The sequence below is a fragment of the Monodelphis domestica genome, chromosome 6, assembly GCF_027887165.1.
Source record: "Monodelphis domestica isolate mMonDom1 chromosome 6, mMonDom1.pri, whole genome shotgun sequence".
Classification (NCBI taxonomy): Eukaryota; Metazoa; Chordata; class Mammalia; order Didelphimorphia; family Didelphidae; genus Monodelphis; species Monodelphis domestica.
Window position 1 is genome coordinate 11,712,652 of NC_077232.1, and position 18,122 is coordinate 11,730,773.

The window sequence follows — 18,122 nt, forward strand, 5'->3', positions numbered from 1 at the left end:
CTGTGACATTTCCTCTAAGCTCTCCAGAGCACGCCCCCAAATGTGATGGGAATGCTGAAAGCTATGGAGGGCGCACTGCCAGCACCAAATGGCCTAAATTCCATGCCCCAAATCCGCTTGGGGGCTGATCTGAGAGGCTGCCCCCACCCCCTACCCCTCACCTCAATTTAACACCCTGGTGGCCAAGGACTGGTATGGCTGGTTTGCCTTCTCCTAAGATAAAACCTGGGCTTCAAGTTTACCAGGGGTCACCCTCTGGAAGGCATGAACTCACCCCCCCCTGCCCACCTCCCCCCCAGCACGGGCAGAAGGGATCATCTCTGCTCCTCCATCAGATGAAGTACAAAAATCAGGGAAGTGATGACTTTAAAAATGCCTTTGTTAAACTGGGGCCGGAGCCCCTGCCCGGCCCCCCCCCCCACTGCCCAGTCTGCCCAGCAGGGGGAGGCAGACCTCCAGAGTGGTCCAGGAGGGCGGGGCTGCTGGGCTATTTCGTAGGAGATGGTGCCACCTCGTGGCTGCTCCCCACCATCCAAGGGCCAGCATCTAACAATTTTATTTGCTTTTTCTAAGAAGCTCAAACAAACCATGAAAACAAGCACCCACATCCTTATGACTCTCTGGTCCGAGGGCCAAGGCCAAATGCTGTGGTTTCACCCGCAGTCCAGATTCCCAGGGCCTGGGGGCTCTTGCCCCTCCACCGGCCCACCGGTGCTACTTTGGAATCCTCTTTGCCCTCCCAGAGAAGGCAGGTCCGAAAGAGTCTTGACCAAGCTAGACAAGAACACGAGCGAGCCCTGGCTGCTCCTACAACCTCCTTGAGCTAACCCCAGAGGAGAACAAGACAAGCAGGCAGTCCAGCACCCCCGCCCCAGCCCCAACATGACAAGACCCCAAAGGCATCACTCAGGGGCTACCCCCCAACAGGAAGGGCCGGGCTTTATTTGCCCCTTTTGGGTCTCCCAGCGGCGGCAGCCTTTGGCTTCTTCTTGGCAGCCCCCTTGGGCTCTGGCCCCTTGCGCTTGGCTGACGTGAGGCAGCCCGTGACCTTGAAGAAGTCGTCCAGCCGGCCCTGGGTACTGCCCTGGCGGCTCTTGCTCAGCCGCCGGACCCCATTACGGACACGATCCTCGTTGAACTGCTTTTCCCCACACATAAACTGGACTAGGCCCTCCTCGTCAGGCTCGCCCCACTTGAGCTCCACAGTGTTCACATCCAGCACATCGGGCTCGAGGAAGAGGTGCTGGGCCTCCTTGTGCAGCCAGTTTTCAGGCACAGGGTACTTGCTGGGGTCCAGCTTCCGGATGATCTCCTCAATGCTCTTGTGCTGTTGGATGAGATCAATGGCACGCTTGGGCCCAATGCCCCGGATGCTCTCGCAGTAGTCGCTGCCCAGGAGGATGCACAGGTCCACAAACTGCTCCTGGGTGAGGCCCAGGCCCTGCAGGACTCGGCTCAGGTGGAACTCCTGGATGGGCAGCTTCTTGGCCTCGCTGGCAGTCAGGTGCCGCATCAGCACAGGGCTGCCGAAGGTCAGGCAGTCCATGTCCTCAGTGGCAGCGGCATAGACTTTGCCAGCCTTTGCCAGAGCAGCACAGCTGGCCTCAGCCTCACCAGGCGCCTCCAGGTAGGGGATGCCCATGAGGCGCAGCAGCTGCTTGCACTCATCATTGTGCTCCTTGGTGACCTTCACCAGCCGCTTGGAGAACTTGTCGGCCTCCTCCTGGGCCCCTGCATCCAGCGCCTGCTGCAGCTGCCTCTCGGCCTCAGCCCGCCGCTCTCCACGCTTGGCCAGCTCACCCGACTTGAGCTGGGGTGGCTTGCCATCAAATACATACACCGGCTTGATGCCATTTTCCACCATGCGGATGGTGCGGTAGAACATGCCCACCAGGTGGCTGGTGGCCTCGCCCTCCTCATTCTGGAGCATGTCTCCCCCATGCCGCACTGCAATCAAGAACTGGTAAATGCTCATGGAGGCATCAATGGCCACTTTCCGGCCAAAGTAGCTCTTAATGTCATTCTCCCGAATGGCGCTGGGGGCCACATCCGCAATTAGCTTGGCCAGGCCGTGAATTCCCATGGTACCTGGGAGAGGGGGTGGAGAACAAGTGTCACCACAGTTCAAGGGGGCTCAGAGCTGGCAGGGGGAAAAAACCAGGGGAGGAGGATTGGGCCAGTCTCTTCCGCCTCCTCCTCCAGAGAGGCGTGGCCTATTTCTGCCACTGCCTTGGGACTCCTGGCTTGTTGGCCACCCAAGCCCTTAGACCCAGGGTCCAAAGAAGGCTCCATGAAGCTCTCACTGACATTTTAGGGTTGTCAGACTTCTAGAGGCGTTGGCTTCCCTAAGAACTCTCACCCCTCTGCTCAGCTCAGCCCAGCTTCCCTAGACATTCATGTACATACTCTGGGCTATATTACTTTGCACTCTTTCTAGGTTCTGAGGGACAGTTAGGTGATGCAGTAATTGGACAAAGCTCCCGGCCTGGAGTCAGGAAGGCAGGCTCTGTGTGTGTGTGTGTGTGTGTGTGTGTGTGTGTACACAATATGTGGAGAAGGCCTTCTAGTGTCACAAAATTAGGAGCTTTTGGGGGGAGAAGAAAATAAGAAAGAGAATCCATGATAATGAAATTGGGATTCTGCCAACATTCAGACTTTTACTTCTTTCCCCTAATTTCTGGATAGGTTCCTTACTGGGATTATTTGAATATTATATGTTTTAATATATAGATATATGCTTTACTCTGTGGGTTATTACACTCCTCAAAACAGAATGCGTACGTCATTACGTAGGGGCAGATGTATAGACATTTGGTTATGTGTGGGTGTGTCTCTACATATGTGTTTATATGTGTATATGTACACAAATGCAAATATAATACACATGGAACAACGTGGGTCCATATGGAGAAGCCTGATCTCCTACTGTGAGAGTCACAAGAGGAAGAGCCTGTATTGAAGAAGGAAATGGGACTAGAAAAGAATCAGGTCTCAGTTTCCTAATCTAAGCAAAGGGTGGAAGATGAGTCCAATGTGATTCAACATCAGAAATGATTCTGAATTTATAAGAGGAAATGTTATGTGAGGGGCATGACCATGTGCTCTGCTACTGCACTCCAAGGCCCACTGCGAGCTATAATGGGCTGGGACAGAGTCTCCCTCATTAGAGCGGGGCCTGGCCTGGATCAGGGAGAGAACCCCAAGTCCAATGGGACCCCTGCCTCACAGGTGGCAAGGATTGTCAGGAGATTCTCTGAGGTCTGTCTTCACACCTTTTCCTCACTCTTACCCTGGTATCTCTCATACCCAGGGTGGTGCCCTCCCTCCCCCCCACACACACATTGGGAGCCTGCTGTGTTTTGCTCTGCTCCTCACCACTTCCCCGAGAGGGAGGGGCTGTCATCACTCCGTTTTACAGAGAAGGAAACAGGCCGCCGCCGCTGGGAAGAGACTTCCCTAGAGTCGCCCAGCCAAGAAGTGGGTGATGCTGTATCCGCAACTAATGTCCCGTTGTTTGCTTTGTGTCCATTCTGCCCCGCCCGGGGATGCCACCAAGAGGGCCGGGCATCCCCGCCTGGGACAGCCTGTCCCATGTACGAGGAGGTAAGGGCTCTCTTAAGGCAACAAGTCATTTCCCCGACGCTTGCCTCAGTTTCCCTACCCTTCAAAATAGGGACCAGAGCATCTCCCAGCCGGGAGAAATAAATTACCCTGGCACATAACAGGCGCCTTTATTAATGCCCGTCTCCTTCTTCCCTCCCCCCAGGGTAGTTTCGAGTGCCGCGCAGGCCCGGCACAACATCTAGAACATAGGCAGGCGCTAATTAGTGCCCGTCCCTTCCCGCCCTTCCTCCTCGGGCTCACATGTGCGCCCCGGGCCTCTGGGTGCGTGGCGGGACTCACCAAGGTGTCCGTTGGGGCTGTGGAGGTGACTGGGGTGACTAAGTCCCACGCGAACTCTCCTCCACCTCTCCTGGATAGCGGCGGCCGGCGCCTTCCAAAGCCCGCGCTCCCGTCACGTGGCCTCCCTGAAGTCCGCGGCATGCCGGGACTTGTAGTCTTTCCCGCTCCGGCTCGCCAGGCCCAGCGGCCCGCAGGACTACGCGACCCGGAATGCTCCGCGCGGACGCCGGAGCCGCTTCCGCTTCCGCTTCCGGCGGTGCCGTTCCAGTCCCGGCAGACGTGGCCTTCCGGTTCTGGAACCCAAGCAGAGCCACCGACTGCTAGCAAGATGGTGAGAGGGGCCGCTGGGAGGGACGCGGGAAGACCCCGGCCCAGCTACAGACCCCAGGAAGCCCCCCGTGATCTCTCTCCCCTCCTAGAAAAGCGTTTTACAATCCTGATCTGGTCCGGCCCTCACAGGGCCCCTGGGAGGCGGGGTCTATCAGCACCTCCATCACACAGATGGGGAAACTGAGTCAGGCAGGTTCGGTTACTCGCCCAGGGCCACCCAGCCGAGGCCTTGCCACCCAGCCGAGGCCTTTCCCCCCAGCAGGGTCCCTCATTTCCCCGTCTATAGAAGGGGCATGAGGATTTCACTCCTGCTTCCTGGGGCTGGGGCTTACAGTAGTCGCCACATCAGTGTTAGCTATTCTGGGAGGGAGTCCAGATTTTGGACAAGTCATGTGACTGATGGATCCGCGTGTCGCGGAGCTGACCCTCCTCCGGGGAACATTTCCCGGAGTGGGGCTAGATGGGGAAAGGGGAAGGTGTAGACAGCAGGTGCCACAGCATGGCACACGAGGGGTTAGTCTGAGATCACTGGATCAGGAGGCTGCAGAGACAGACTTTAATCCTTTGGGGTGCCTTATCAATGCTGCCAGCCTGCCTGGGCTGGGGGCGGGGCAGGGCTCTGCTACCCTTCCTGCTTCTCCCGCAGGAGCTGGAGGCCATGAGCAGGTACACGAGCCCGGTGAACCCGGCCGTCTTCCCCCACCTCACCGTGGTCTTGTTGGCCATCGGCATGTTCTTCACTGCCTGGTTCTTCGTGTATCCTTTCTCCGGCTGGGGCTGAGTCAAGGGCTGGGAGGCCAATGGGGTGCTGGACACAGCCACAGCCTTGGGGTCTTGTCCTTGACCCTGGCCCAGCTATGAGGTCACCTCCACCAAGTACACCCGGGACATCTACAAAGAGCTGCTCATCTCCCTGGTGGCCTCCCTCTTCATGGGCTTCGGGGTCCTCTTCCTGCTGCTCTGGGTGGGCATATACGTGTGAGGTCCCAGGTAAGATCCCCTGTGGGTGCTTTTAACTTCCTCCCATCTCCACCTACTGCCCAGTCTTGTGCAGGAGAGTGTAAGGACTGGATCTCAGTTTCCCCCAAGGTAAAAATGGGAGGGTTTGCATTTTGCAGCCTTTAAGGCCCCAAGTCTCCAATCCTGTGATAGAACAGTGGGTCCTGGCACACTGGAGAAGGGGCTGTGCCAGGGTCTTGGATCACTACATGGTAACATGGGCCTTGTGTGCCATTCCCATGCCAAGGGATGAGATAGTAATAAAGTATTTTTCACCCTGTGACTCCCTTCCAGTCATCAGCTTCTCTTTGGTGCTGGGGGATTTGCCTTCTCTGAAGCATCCTCCCAGCCCCAGAGCAGGCAGAGTCTCCCTAGGAAGGGGGATGGATCCCAGAGAACTCAGAGCTGCCTTTGTGGGCTCAGCACCAGCCACCTCCGCCCTAACCCTGATGGCTGGGAGACCCTTGAAGAGTGGAGGAAAAGAAGAGCTCGAGAGTCTCACTCATCTGCCTCTTTTCCTTTCAGGCTCCATCTGCCCGGTGTCCCTGCTGCCCCACTTTTTTTCCCCGAAGAATTTTTGTACTATTGCTAAAGACAAATTTCCACTGACTTCAAATAAATGCAGATGTATTTGCCTTTGTAAATAAAGCAAGGCCAGCCTAGTCTCACTGCCTTGTGGGGAGGGAACCCTCTGATGAGCCCCAAGAGGGCTGTTAGCCCCATGAATAATGGCTCACCCATCCCTGTTACCTGTGTGCCCCACAGCAAACGCGTAACTGGAAGGGGGACCACCCAGCTTCCAAAAGGCCTGCAGCCTCTGCTCTCTGGGTGGTAAGGTATGCCCTGGCATTTCTGTGCCCTTGGGGATTTAAGGCAGGTGGGGAGATGGTAGCCAGAACACTGCCTTGATTCTGGACCATCCCGCTAAAGAGGTGGCTAGTGAATGGGGTCACCCAGCACCCAACAAAAGGAGCTCAGGCCACACGGACCTCATCACCTTTCATATAAGAAGAAATGTCTAGACTGGCCGCTAAGGGAAGCTTGTGAAATGAGCTTATGTAGACCATCGGCGATGCCTGCTGTGCTCTTCTAGACGAGAGACCAGGCCTGGATGACAGAGAGGTGCCCGGCGTCACTTGGATAAATGACAACCGAGGGGTGCTCAACAAATGCACTCTGCAGGTGTGGCACGAGGGAGGCAGGCTCCGGCTCGATGGTGGCACGAGGGAAGCAGGCTCCGGCTCGATGGTGGCATGAGGGAGGCAGGCTCCGGCTCGATGGTGGCACGAGGGAGGCAGGCTCTGGCTCGATGGTGGCACGAGGGAGGCAGGCTCCAGCTCGATGGTGGCACGAGGGAGGCAGGCTCTGGCTCAATGGTGGCACGAGGGAGGCAGGCTCTGGCTCAATGGTGGCACGAGGGAGGCAGGCTCTGGCTCGATGGTGGCACGAGGGAGGCAGGCTCCGGCTCGATGGTGGCACGAGGGAGGCAGGCTCCGGCTCGATGGTGGCGTTTGCCTTTTCTGATGGACAGGTGACCCGAAATTTCTGTGTGGACTGGCCAGAGGGTCTAGCTCTGGGCATCTTCCTCTGTTGGCCTTAGTGCTTCCTAGCTAGGTGATCCTGGGGATACCTATTTGCCCCGGTTTCTTCATCTGTAAAATAGGGATAATAATAGCACCTCCCTCCTAGGGTTCTTATGAGGGTTAAAATAAGGCAATAATTATAAAAGGCTTAGCACAGTGCCTGGCACTTGGGTGCTATTTAGATGTTAGTGAGACAAATAATTCTTGTTTGTGCATCCGGGACCCCTCGGGCAGGAAGTCTGCAGACCCCTGCTCAGAATCACCTTACAGGCACACCACAATGCCGGGATTACACCGAGGCTTGCAAAGGAAGCCAATTGTAGGGAGATACAGATTGAAGTTCACGGGAAGCTGCGTGGCTGGATGGGTAGAGCACTAGGCCCAGAGATGGGAGGTCCCGGGCACTTCACCCCCATGGTCTAGCCCTTATGGCTCTTCTGCCTTGGAACCTGGTTCTGCGATGGAAGGGGAGGGCTACTGGGAGCCCGGGTTAAAGAGGGTGTCGGGGATGGATGGACAATAGAAAGCCAGCTTCCCAGTGTAAGCTGGGGGAGGGGGGGCGGCAGCGTGTCCCTGGGCAGAACGCTTTGAAAGGATCTGGGACAGCTGGCAGAAGCCCTGCCTTGAGGCAGCATTGGAGGCTCAGTGCCCTGGTCAGGCCACGTGGGGGCACCACCGATACAGTTAGCCTCCAAGTCCAGTTCCCAAAGGCCCTCCACCCCTCCCTGGGGCCCTGCCCAAGGCCCCCGTGGTGCCCTCTCCTTCGTCTACGGAAAACACTAGCACGGGCTCCCTCGCCTGGTGTTACCCCAAAGGGCTGAGCACACAAAGGCAGGAACAAGTGGGCCGTCTCCGGTACAAGGTGCACCCAAGAAGGAGGGACGAGCTTTGAGAAGGGAGCGAAGCCTCGCCAGAGGCCGGAGGGCAGCCCCTGGACAGCTGCAGGGACGGATGAAGGATTCCGGGCCAGGGAGGGAGAGTGGCGGCTTTGGGAGGCGCAGGGAGCGCCTGAGGCGAGGGAGGTCGGGTCTCTCCCCTGACCAGTCAAGGCGAAGGGGCCAGCAGAGGAGCGCCCTGCACAGACGGGGGGCACAGGTCAGAGGCCTGGACAAATGTCCACACCAGGATCTCGTCCATCCCAGCTTCCAAGATCTCCACGGCACGTGGCTGACTTCCCGAAGGCCAGGATCTCTCTGGCACCTGAGCCTCGCCCGGGCCCTCATCACCTCTTGCCCAGGAAGTCATCCATGTCAGAGCAGCCTGCCTGCCTCCCTCTCTGCAGCCTCTGCCTTCTCTGGCCCTTCCTCCCGGTCCCTGACCCCGTGAGTGCTCAAGGATCTTCCATGGCTCCCGCTGCCCCCCCTTCCCAGGCTTGCTTCATTTACACAGGTGTCCTGGGCTCCCCCATTCATGCTGTGACCCAGGCTGTCCCTCGGATGCCAGTCCCTTCTCATTGAAGTCATTGGGCTGGGCCAGCCGGGTGGCTCGGTGGATGGAGAGCCAGATCTGGAGGCGGGAGGCCCTGGGTTCCAATGTGATCTCCAACACTTCCTAGCCGGGTGACCCTGGGCAAGTCACTTGACTGCCCACTGCTCGGCTCTTCCTGCTCTCCATTGGGGTGGGTTCTAAGGCCCAGCTCCAGGGGTGCCCTCCCCCTTCACGTTTTCCTAGCATGCCTCCCCTCCCCCAAGTGGCTTGAGGGCAGGCCCTTTCCCCCTCCTTCCCCTCTCTGCCCCTTGCCCAGCCCATCACCGGTTTCTAATCCATGTCTGGGCCGCTGGATTGAGTTCGCGTCCTGACCTAGGAACAACACTTTGCCTCCCGGCCTCAGTTTTCTCACCCACAAAATGGGCTCGGGGAGATGAGCTCTGGGGGAGGTGGGTGACAGGCAGAGCCGAGGCAAGCTTGGGTACAAAGCCGTATTTATAGATTTATTTATATATGTATATTTGCCTCCGGAAGAAAGGACGGTCCAGGGGAAGCCAACAGAAACGGAGTGAGCGAGCGGGACGCCGTCCCACGGTCAGACTTGGCACAATATAAATATGAATCAAAGCTCGGCGGGGATGGTTAACGCTGGGCAGGGGCGAAGCGGGGGGGGGGGGGGGGGGGTGAGGGCCGGTGAGCGGACAGTTAGCAGGGGGGGGGGGGGGGCTATTTACAGCAGGCGGGGGCGGGGATTCGCTAAAGAAACAAGACTCCGGCGTCGGGCTGGCAAAGTTCTTCTGGGCCTCCCAGCACCAGAATGGGGGCTCTCCGCCTCGCCTTCCACCTCGGACTAAGGCAACTTTGGTCCAAAATGAAACGCCCCCGGCCGACCCTCTGCCTCCTGGGGGCCGCGGAGAGATAGGCACGAGCAGGGGCGCCCCGAGGGCGGACAGGGAAAGGGGGGCAGTTTCCGTGAGGGCTCCCAGCCTCCCCCGGGGTGGGTGCTTGGAGAGCCCTGAGGGCAAAGGCATTCTTGGGGAGCAGCCCTTGGGGGTGTGGCCTGGAGGCCCGATGGCCAGGAGGGGGGAGGCCGGGGCTGCTTTGGCAGTGCGAGGCTGGGCAGGCAGCGGGCAGAGCTGGACAGGCTGCCCTCTGGGCCTGCCCCATCCGAGTCCATTTTAGAATGAGCTCCCCGAGACCGAGCCTGGCAGACAAGGCCCAGCCGGGGCTGGGCCGCCTGAAAACGCCACGGTGGGGTTCAAGGGCGGCCGGGACGGCTGCGGCCCAACCCAGAAACCCCGGCCTGGCAGCCGGGGGGAGCCCCGAGGCCGCCCCTTCCCAGGCTTCCGGCCTCCCGCTCGGCCCTGTAACAGGGAAGCCGGGAGGGACGCCCCGGCCCCCCGGGTACGGCCGGGCAGCGTGCAGGGGCGACTATTCCAGTGTTGGGACTCCGGCCCAGGCCTCCAGCCTGGGTGTGCAGCAGGAATTCCAGTGTCGGCGGGCTGCGAGCAGCCCCAGCGGGCGAGGGCGGTGCAGGGTCGCCCCCAGCCCCGCTCCAGTGTAACCCGGTCACGTCCAGTGTGGGAGAAGAGGAGCCCCGGAGGGCCCCCGGCCTCGGGCAGGCTCTGCCGGGTGCAGGGCCCGGCCAGCGGCGCTCAGTCGCACAGGCGATAGAAGTGGAAGTAGTAGTCGGTGGCGGGCTGCGGGGGCGCCTCCGAGCTGCAGTTGGCCTGACCCTGGGAGGAAGGCCGAGGGCAGAGCTGAGCGCTCCAGCTCAAGTCTTCCCAAAGCGCCCGCCAGAGCCCCTTCTGACTCGGGGAGGCCCTGCGGGAGTTTGCCTGGGAGTCTGCCAAGTAGCGCCCCCCCCCCCCCCCCCCCCGTCCGCGTTGGGGCACCCGGAGGCCGGAGAAGGAACTTTGTTGGCCAGGACTCACCAGCAGGGCCACTCGGAAGTGGTAAGCGAACTCCTGGAAGGACAAGATGGCCACAGGCCACTGGTGGGAGGTACCCTGGGAAGAAGGGGATCAGGAGAGTGAAGGACACCCCAACAAGCCCCCACCCCGTGATCTTGGCCCAGGCCATTCATGTCACCATAAAGCAGATGAAGAAACTCAGGTGGCCTGACATGCCAGAGGTCAGGAGGGAGTCTGGTCCCAGCTCCCAGAGAGCTAGAAGTGAGAATGGCAGCTCATCCATCTGTCTGTCCATCCACCCATCCATCCGTCTGTCTGTCCGTCCACTTACCCACCCACCCATCCGTCTGTCCATCCACTCACCCATCCATCCATCCGTCTGTCCATCCACTCACCCATCCATCCATTCATTCATCTATCTAGCAAGCCAGCCATTCACCCACCCACCCACCATCCATCCATCCATCCATCCATCCATCTGTCCATCCATCCATCTGGCTCTCCACTCATCCATCCATCCATCCTTCAAGCATTTATTAATCACCAACTGTGTGCCAGGCCGTGTGCCAAGTGCTTTACAAATAGGATCTCATTTAATCTCAACAACCCTGGGAGACGGGCGCTGTTCTCCCGATTTTAGATGAGGGAAGATGAAGGTTACGTGACTTGCCCAGGGTCGCACAGCTAGTGTCTGAGGCCACATCCCGACTCCAGGTCTGGCTCTACGGTACGTCCTGCTGCCCCCTGGGCACACTATTCTGCTGCTCGGGCTCCTCCCTCAGAACAGCTCTTGGGGGGCTCCTTCTGTCCCGGGCCGTCTCCCGGGCCTGGCAGATGCCCCCCCGCCCGCCGCTCGGCTCCCTCGGGGCCCTCGAGACGTCCGGCCGTCCTCCTGGACCCGGGTGCTCCCCAGGAGCTCTCCCGGTGCTTCAGAAGTGGCTCCCTCCCCCCCTGGCTCCTACCTGGGTGTCACCGTGGACGTGCAGGCCGCGGGGAAAGGCGCCCTCCTCGCACGGGTTCTCCTGAGACATCACGCTGCACAAGGTCACCGAGACGGGGAAGCTGGCGCTGGGGGAGGGCAGCGGGAGGGGAGGCTGAGCCCCGGCCCAGCTGGCAGCGGCCTCCCCCCGGGCTCCCCCAGCCCCCTGCCCAGCCCCCCCGGAGCATACTTCATCTGCAGGGTGAGGCTGAGGTGGAGCGGGGTGCTGCTGCTGATGGGGATGCGGTAGGTGAAGTTCCCTGGCCTGAAGGGAGGACAAGCGCCAGCCTGTGAGCCTCCCAGCCCCCCTGCCTCCCCCCAGCCTCCCCCCCCACCCCAGGGCCCGGGCTCACCTGCAGGCGTCCCCCGGGGCACAGTACTGGGCAGTGACGGGCAGGGAGCTCTCCAGGACCTGGATGGAGCTCAGGGCCGGCTGGGCGTCTGCAAGGAAGGACGGGAGCTGACGGGGGGGGGCCGGGGGGGCTGCCCCCTGGGACCCGCCCCGTCGCTCGGCTGAGGCACAAGAGGGCAGAGCCCGGCCTGAGCCGGAACTTACCCAGCGGGGCGTCGGCACGGCCAGGGGGGAGTGTGGGGGGGCCGCCCGGCGGGGCCCCTCGGCGGGCACGCGCCGGGATGGACAGGTTGGGGCTGTTCTTGGCCTTGCCCTGCACGCCGGTGAAAGGGGCCGAGGGGCTGGCGGGGGGCTCCAGGCTCTTGGGGGGCTTGGCGTGGGCGATCCCATTGGCCGAAAGGCCCCAAGACTTGGCTCTGATGCTGGTGACCGGCAGCAGCGAGGTCTGGCTCGGGCCTGGGGAGCGACAGAGTGGCTGAGGGCCCCCCGCCCCCCTCCACCCCCCGCCCTGCCCCACCCCCGTCCATCCCCCTCCCCCGCCCGGCCGGTACCTGAGCGGTTGGCAGTGGGGCTGGGGGAGGGGCTGGGGGTGGCCGGGGGGCAGCAGACGACCGGGCAGGGTGGGCCGGGGCACAGGTCGAGGTGCCGGAGGGCCAGGGCAGGGGCCGAGCCTGGCAGGCCGGTGGGGGCTGTGAGAGGAGGCGGAGGAGACGCGAGATGAGGGAGGCGCCGCGGTGCCCCGCACGGGCCGAGGCTTTGCCAAGAGCCCCTCGGCGGCTCCTTACGACGGCCCCGGGAGGCGGGTGCTCTCAGGACCCCGTTTGTACAGGTGAGGAAACCGAGGCAGGCAGAGGCCAGACCCGAGCTTGGGTCTTTCTGACTCGGGGCCCAGCACCCCCTGTACCCCAGACCCTGGAACCCCCCATCTCCCTCGGGGGATTGGGGGCCCAGCACCCCCCAGATTCCCCTAGGCCCCCCCCTGTCTCCCTCGGGGGGGGGGGTTGGGGGACGCACCGGGCTGGGAGGAGGGCCGGGGGCTGGGCGGGCCGGTGGAGGCGGGGGCCTGGCGGAGCTGGGTGGTGCCGTAGCTCTGGCCTGACCTGCGGGGGGGACACAGGCTGGGCTTGAAGGGGCCCAAGGGCGGCCACACGTTAGGGAAGGAAGGCCGGGGGGCAGGAGGCGGGGGGGGACAGTCAGGACTGGAATCCGGGGCCGGAGAGGGAGGAGCTCACGTACCAGGGGCACAGGGCCACACTCCCCCCGGGGGCCCGGAGCAGGCCCAGAAGACAGGAAGCAGACACAGCGAGAGAGCTGAGGACCAGGAGAGGCCACAGGAGAGAGGAGAGAGCGGGCGGGGGGCCCATCAGCAGAGCCCCGAGAAGGGCCCCCCAGCCTCCGTGCACCCCGACACACCTGCCAGGGGAAGCTGGCCCTGCCCCCCCCGGCCTGGAGGGTCTGCGGGGCTGGATGGGCCACGAGGGCACCTACCCGTCCACGTCCACGAGCTCCTCCTCGCTCCGGAGACTCAGCACGTACAGCGTCGACATGGACACCACGCTGGAGACCCGCGGAGGGAGGGAGGCCCGTCACTGGCCATCCTCGTCTCCAGAGGCCCTGCCCCCCCAGGGCCCCTGCCCCCCTCCCCCCCAGGGCCCCCCTGCCTCTGCCCCTCCCCCCAGGGCCCCCCTGCCTCTGCCCTCCCCAGGGCTTCAGGCCAGCTGAGGATCCCCCCAGGAGGCCGGTGGAGCCTCCCCTCACTCTGGGACAGGAGTGAGGCCCAGCCCCGGCCTCCGGGAGCCCCCCCCCACATCCGGGGCTCCCCTTGGCTGGCAGCGGCCCCCCACCTGAACGCCATGACCACCACCAGGGCGATGATGGTCCCTTGCAGGAAGCGCTGGCTCATGCAGGCCTGGTCTGGGACCGCCGAGGGCGACTGCGGGGAGACGGAGAGATGAGCCGGGGTTCTGGGGGGCAGCCCTGGGGAGCAGACCCCGTGGGGGACAGAGGCCTCCCCTATCCCCCCGCCTGGCCCTTCACCTTGCTGGCCACCTTGGGGGGCCGCTTCTTGTGGGGGACGCTCCCGGCCCGGCTGAACTGGCTGCCCGCTTGGCTGCAAGGAGAGGGGCCGAGTCAGGAGCGGGGGCGGCCAGCCTGCCCCCCCAGCCCCCCCCGGCCCGGTCCCCCCCAGCCCCCCCCGGCCCGGCCCCCCCCGCCGGCCCTGAGCCCCACAGGCCCGACCTGAAGGCCCCGGAGCTGCCCGAGGACTTCATGCTGTCCAGCCGCCGGAGCTTGGCCAACTTGTGGCTCCAGCGCTCGAGCTCGTCGATGCGGGTCTCCAGGTTGTCGGTGAGCTTGCACAGCTCCTTCACGGCGCCCACGTTCTCCATGAAGATCCGCTCCTGCCCAGACACCCCACCAGCCCCTGAGTGCCCGCCGCGGCGCCCCCTGGCCCCCGGCTATGCCCGGCCCCCCAAGCCCCCTGCAGCACCCCTGGCCCCCTGCAGTGCCCCCGGCCCCCAGCCCCCCCGGCCTCCCCAGCTCCCTGCAGCCCCCCCAGCCCCCCCAGTCCCCCAGCCCCCCCCCGCCTCCCCAGCCCCCTGCAGCACCCCCGGCCCCCTGCAGCTCCCCCGGCCCCCAGCCCCCCCGGCCTCCCCAGCCTCCAGCCCCCTGCAGCCCCCCTGGCCTCCCCAGCTCCCTGCAGCCCCCCCCAGCCCCCCCAGTCCCCCAGCCCCCTGCAGCCCCCCCGGCCTCCCCAGCCCCCAGCCCCCTGCAGCCCCCCCAGCCCCCTGCAGCCCCCCCTAGCCCCCCCAGTCCCCCAGCCCCCTGCAGCCCCCCCGGCCTCCCCAGCCCCCAGCCCCCTGCAGCCCCCCCAGCCCCCTGCAGCCCCCCCGGCCTCCCCAGCCCCCAGCCCCCCTGGCCTCCCCAGCCCCCAGCCCCCTGCAGCCCCCCCAGCCCCCTGCAGCCCCCCCGGCCTCCCCAGCCCCCAGCCCCCCTGGCCTCCCCAGCCCCCAGCCCCCTGCAGCCCCCCCAGCCCCCTGCAGCCCCCCCGGCCCCCTGCAGCCCCCCCGGCCCCCCCAGCGCGCACCTTGTTCACAACCAGGAAGTTCTCGATGGTCTTCCCGTTGGCAAAGACCACGTCGCCCGTGTCCTTCACGGCCTCGGGCAGGATCTCCTGGACCTCCTGAGCGATGACGCCTGTGCAGGGAGAAGCCGGCCTCAGAGGGCAGGGAGGGAGCGCGGTGCCGGGCCCAGGGCCCAGCGCCACGTGGAGGCCCTGCCAGTGAGATCTCATGGGGATGCCGCCAAGGCAGCCCAAAGGAGTCCCCGGAGGCCGGTGCACAGATAGGTAAACTGAGGCACAGAGAGCCCATCTGTCCAAGGTCCCGCGGGAGCACATGGCTGAGGCTGGAAAAGTCCCATTTTACAGATGGGCAAGCGGAGACTTCTAGCGTGACTCGCCCCGGACCCCGGGGGGCTTAGCGGAAGAGCTGGCCGGAGCCCGAGTCCTGCGACTCCGGCCTCCGCCGCACACCTGTCTCAGGAGAGGCCTCGATGCCCGCGCTGGCCGCAAACTCGGGCTTGTAGCTGTAGTGGACGAGCCGCATCCGGGAAATCCTCTTCAGCTGCTCAGTGGTATCGACCTGCAGTCGGGGCACACGGCGTGACCCACGCCAGAGCTGGAGCCGGCGGCCGAGCCCGAGGGGCCACGGGACGGGCGGCGAGCCGCCCTCCCCGGCTCCGAATGCCCATCCGCGGGGATCCCCTGCCCGGGGGGGCCCCCTCCCTGGAGGAGCCCCGGAAGCCCACCTCCTGCACGTGCTCCTTGGCCCGCAGGTCCGAGGGGTGCATGAGGGAGCCCATGACCTTCACGTTGCCGTGGACGACCAGAGCCTCGTCGGGCCGGTCCGTGTTGATGCCCACCCGGCCGTGGTGGAAGACGGTGTCGGGCAGCTGGGCCCGCTGCCACAGGACGTCGCTGTCACTCTCAAACTGGCCAGGGTTCGAGGCCTGGGGGCAGAGGCGGGCTGAGGGGACCACCCTCTCCTTGCCCACAAGTCCCACCACCGTCTGCCCCCGGGAGCCGCCTCCTTCCCCCGCCGGCCTCTCCACGAGTCCTCGAGACCCCACCTTGTCCCCTCTCCCCTCGCAGCGGCCCCCTCCCCCTGCCCTCTGGCCAGCATCCGCTCTCATCCCTCCCCCGGAGCATCGTCTCCAAGGCCGCGGCTCCGGGCCTCCCCCCTTCCTCCGGACGCTTCCCTCCGCTGGGCTTCTTCCCTGGGCCGGCCCCTACCTAACGGGGGTCCCCGAGGCCCTGTCCCCGGCCCTCCCTGATGGATGATTCTGGGGGATCCCACGTTGTCTCCCCCATTAGAGCTCATGGATCCTCTCCCACCACAACCTTCGTCTTGTCCCTCCCTCCAGTTCCCGGGCTCGTCCCTCAGCACGTGAGCTGGGGGGGATCGCGGCTGTGGGGGGGTTCATTAAGCCACGAAAGGGAAGGGGGGAATCCTGGGCTCCGGAGTCAGAGAGGCCCCCAGGAGGGAGAAGCGAGGGCCATTTCAGGGCGCTGCGGGGCCCCTGGAGAGGAGACGAGTCTGCAAAGGGCCAGCCCAGGACAGATAAGCGGGGGCCGGCTCGGTGGGGCACCGAGAAGCCTTCCAGACCCTGCAGGAATGCCAGCCCTGGCCAGGCTGGCCCCAGCTCACAGGGCTTACGTGGAGGTCTGGGCTGTGGAGAGGGGAATGCTGGGACTTGGGCCAGGCCAGACAAATGGTGTCTGGCTTTGGAGGAACAGGATCAAGTGTGTGTTCTGGAATCTCATCCATCCAGGAGGCTGCCTATTGCTGTAAGCCTTCCTGCCTTCATTTACAAAAAGGTCATTTCCTCCTTGAAGACTCCAATTTAGTCTCCAGAGAATTAAGGAAGAAGCTTCCCTACGCCTCAGAGTTCACCATTGTAAAAAGAGGATTTTTGGATTATATGATATACGGCCCGGCTCAGTTCTGACAGCTTTCCGAGCTCTGGCATTCCATATTCTAAGTCCTAGCTCCCACAGCCTTCGCTCGGAGTTCCTTCTTAGCTGACATTCCATGCTCTTGTCCTGTCTCCCTCTGACATTCCATGCTCTTGTCCTTCCTCGCTGACATTCCATGCTCTTGTCCAGTCTCCCTCTGACATTTCATGCTCTTGTCCTTCCTCACTGACATTCCATGTTTTTGTCCTGTCTCTCTCTGACATTCCATGCTCTTGTCCAGTCTCCCTCTGACATTTCATGCTCTTGTCCTTCCTCACTGACATTCCATGCTCTTGTCCTGTCTCCCTCTGACATTCCATGCTCTTGTCCTTCCTCGCTGACATTCCATGCTCTTGTCCAGTCTCCCTCTGACATTTCATGCTCTTGTCCTTCCTCGCTGACATTCCATGCTCTTGTCCAGTCTCCCTCTGACATTTCATGCTCTTGTCCTTCCTCTCTGACATTCCATGAGGTTGTCTTGTCTCCCTCTGACATTCCATGCTCTTGTCCTTCCTCGCTGACATTCCATGCTCTTGTCCTTCCTTTCTGACATTCCATTCTCTTGTCCTGTCTCCCTCTGACATTCGATGCTCTTGTCATTCCTTTCTGACATTCCATGCTCTTGTCCTGTCTCCTTCTGAAATTCCATGCTCTTGTCCTTCCTTGCTGACATTCCATGCTCTTGTCCTGTCTCCCTCTTACATTCCATGCTCTTGTCCTTCCTTTCTGACATTCCATTCTCTTGTCCTGTCTCCCTCTGACATTCCATGCTCTTGTCCTGTCTCCCTCTGACATTCCATGCTCTTGTCCTTCCTTTCTGACATTCCATGCTCTTGTCTTGTCTCCCTCTGACATTCCATGCTCTTGTCCATCCTCGCTGACATTCCATGTTCTTGTCCTGTCTCCCTATGACATTCCATGCTCCTGTCCTGTCTCCCTCTGATATTCCATGCTCTTGTCCTTCCTCACTCTTACATTCCATTCTCTTGTCCTGTCTCCCACTGACATTCCATGCTCTTGTCCTTCCTCTATGACATTCCATGTTCTTGTTCTGTCTCCCTCTGACATTCAATGCTCTTGTCCTGTCTCCCTCTGACATTCCATTCTCTTGTCCTTCCTCGCTCTGACATTCCATTCTCTTCTCCTGTCTCCCACTGATATTCCATGCTCTTGTCCTTCCTCTATGACATTCCATGTTCTTGTTCTGTCTCCCTCTGACATTCCATGATCTTCTCCTGTCTCCCTCTGACATTCCATACTCCTGTCCTTCCTCGCTCTGACATTCCATTCTCTTGTCCTTCCTTGCTGACATTCCATGTTCTTGTCCTGTCTCCCTCTGACATTCCATGCACTTGTCCTTCCTTTCTGACATTCCATGCTCTTGTCCTGTCTCCTTCTGACATTCCATGCTCTTGTCCTTCCTCTCTGACATTCCATGCTCTTGTCCTGTCTCCCTCTGACATTCTATGCTCTTGTCTTTCCTTGCTCTGACATTCCATGCTCTTGTCCTTCCTCGGTCTGACATTCCATACTCTTTTCCTGTCTCCCTCTGACATTCCATGCTCTCGTCATTCCTCGCTCTGATATTCTATGCTCTTTTCCTTCCTTGCTTTGACATTCC

General features: G+C 62.0%; 3 protein-coding genes across 3 annotated transcripts in view; 1 reads left to right on the plus strand and 2 right to left on the minus strand.

Moving 5' to 3' along the window:
• Nucleotides 1-540: 540 nt before the first annotated feature.
• Nucleotides 541-4,110, minus strand: FEN1 (flap structure-specific endonuclease 1). Its single transcript, XM_001362277.4, has 2 exons — nucleotides 3,904-4,110; nucleotides 541-2,088 (listed from the first exon to the last, which is right to left on the minus strand). Exon 2 carries the CDS (start codon nucleotides 2,081-2,083, stop codon nucleotides 941-943), a length of 1,143 nt encoding a protein of 380 aa, XP_001362314.1. The 5' UTR covers nucleotides 2,084-2,088; nucleotides 3,904-4,110; the 3' UTR covers nucleotides 541-940.
• A 2-nt stretch (nucleotides 4,111-4,112) lies between these two features.
• On the plus strand, nucleotides 4,113-5,880 carry TMEM258 (transmembrane protein 258). The gene is made up of 4 exons (XM_007506649.3): nucleotides 4,113-4,234; nucleotides 4,880-4,989; nucleotides 5,089-5,223; nucleotides 5,758-5,880. Exons 1-3 carry the CDS (start codon nucleotides 4,232-4,234, stop codon nucleotides 5,213-5,215), a joined length of 240 nt encoding a protein of 79 aa, XP_007506711.1. The 5' UTR covers nucleotides 4,113-4,231; the 3' UTR covers nucleotides 5,216-5,223; nucleotides 5,758-5,880.
• A 2,840-nt stretch (nucleotides 5,881-8,720) lies between these two features.
• Nucleotides 8,721-18,122, minus strand: part of MYRF (myelin regulatory factor) — a 67,906-nt gene continuing 58,504 nt past the window's right edge. Inside the window, 16 exon segments of the mRNA XM_056803731.1 lie at nucleotides 8,721-9,979; nucleotides 10,178-10,252; nucleotides 11,119-11,224; nucleotides 11,326-11,400; nucleotides 11,489-11,576; nucleotides 11,692-11,943; nucleotides 12,039-12,176; nucleotides 12,502-12,587; nucleotides 12,724-12,798; nucleotides 12,976-13,044; nucleotides 13,332-13,420; nucleotides 13,525-13,597; nucleotides 13,726-13,886; nucleotides 14,573-14,682; nucleotides 15,020-15,128; nucleotides 15,295-15,495. Of these exon segments, the coding sequence (XP_056659709.1) occupies nucleotides 9,899-9,979; nucleotides 10,178-10,252; nucleotides 11,119-11,224; nucleotides 11,326-11,400; nucleotides 11,489-11,576; nucleotides 11,692-11,943; nucleotides 12,039-12,176; nucleotides 12,502-12,587; nucleotides 12,724-12,798; nucleotides 12,976-13,044; nucleotides 13,332-13,420; nucleotides 13,525-13,597; nucleotides 13,726-13,886; nucleotides 14,573-14,682; nucleotides 15,020-15,128; nucleotides 15,295-15,495 (1,788 nt within the window). The 3' untranslated portion in view covers nucleotides 8,721-9,898.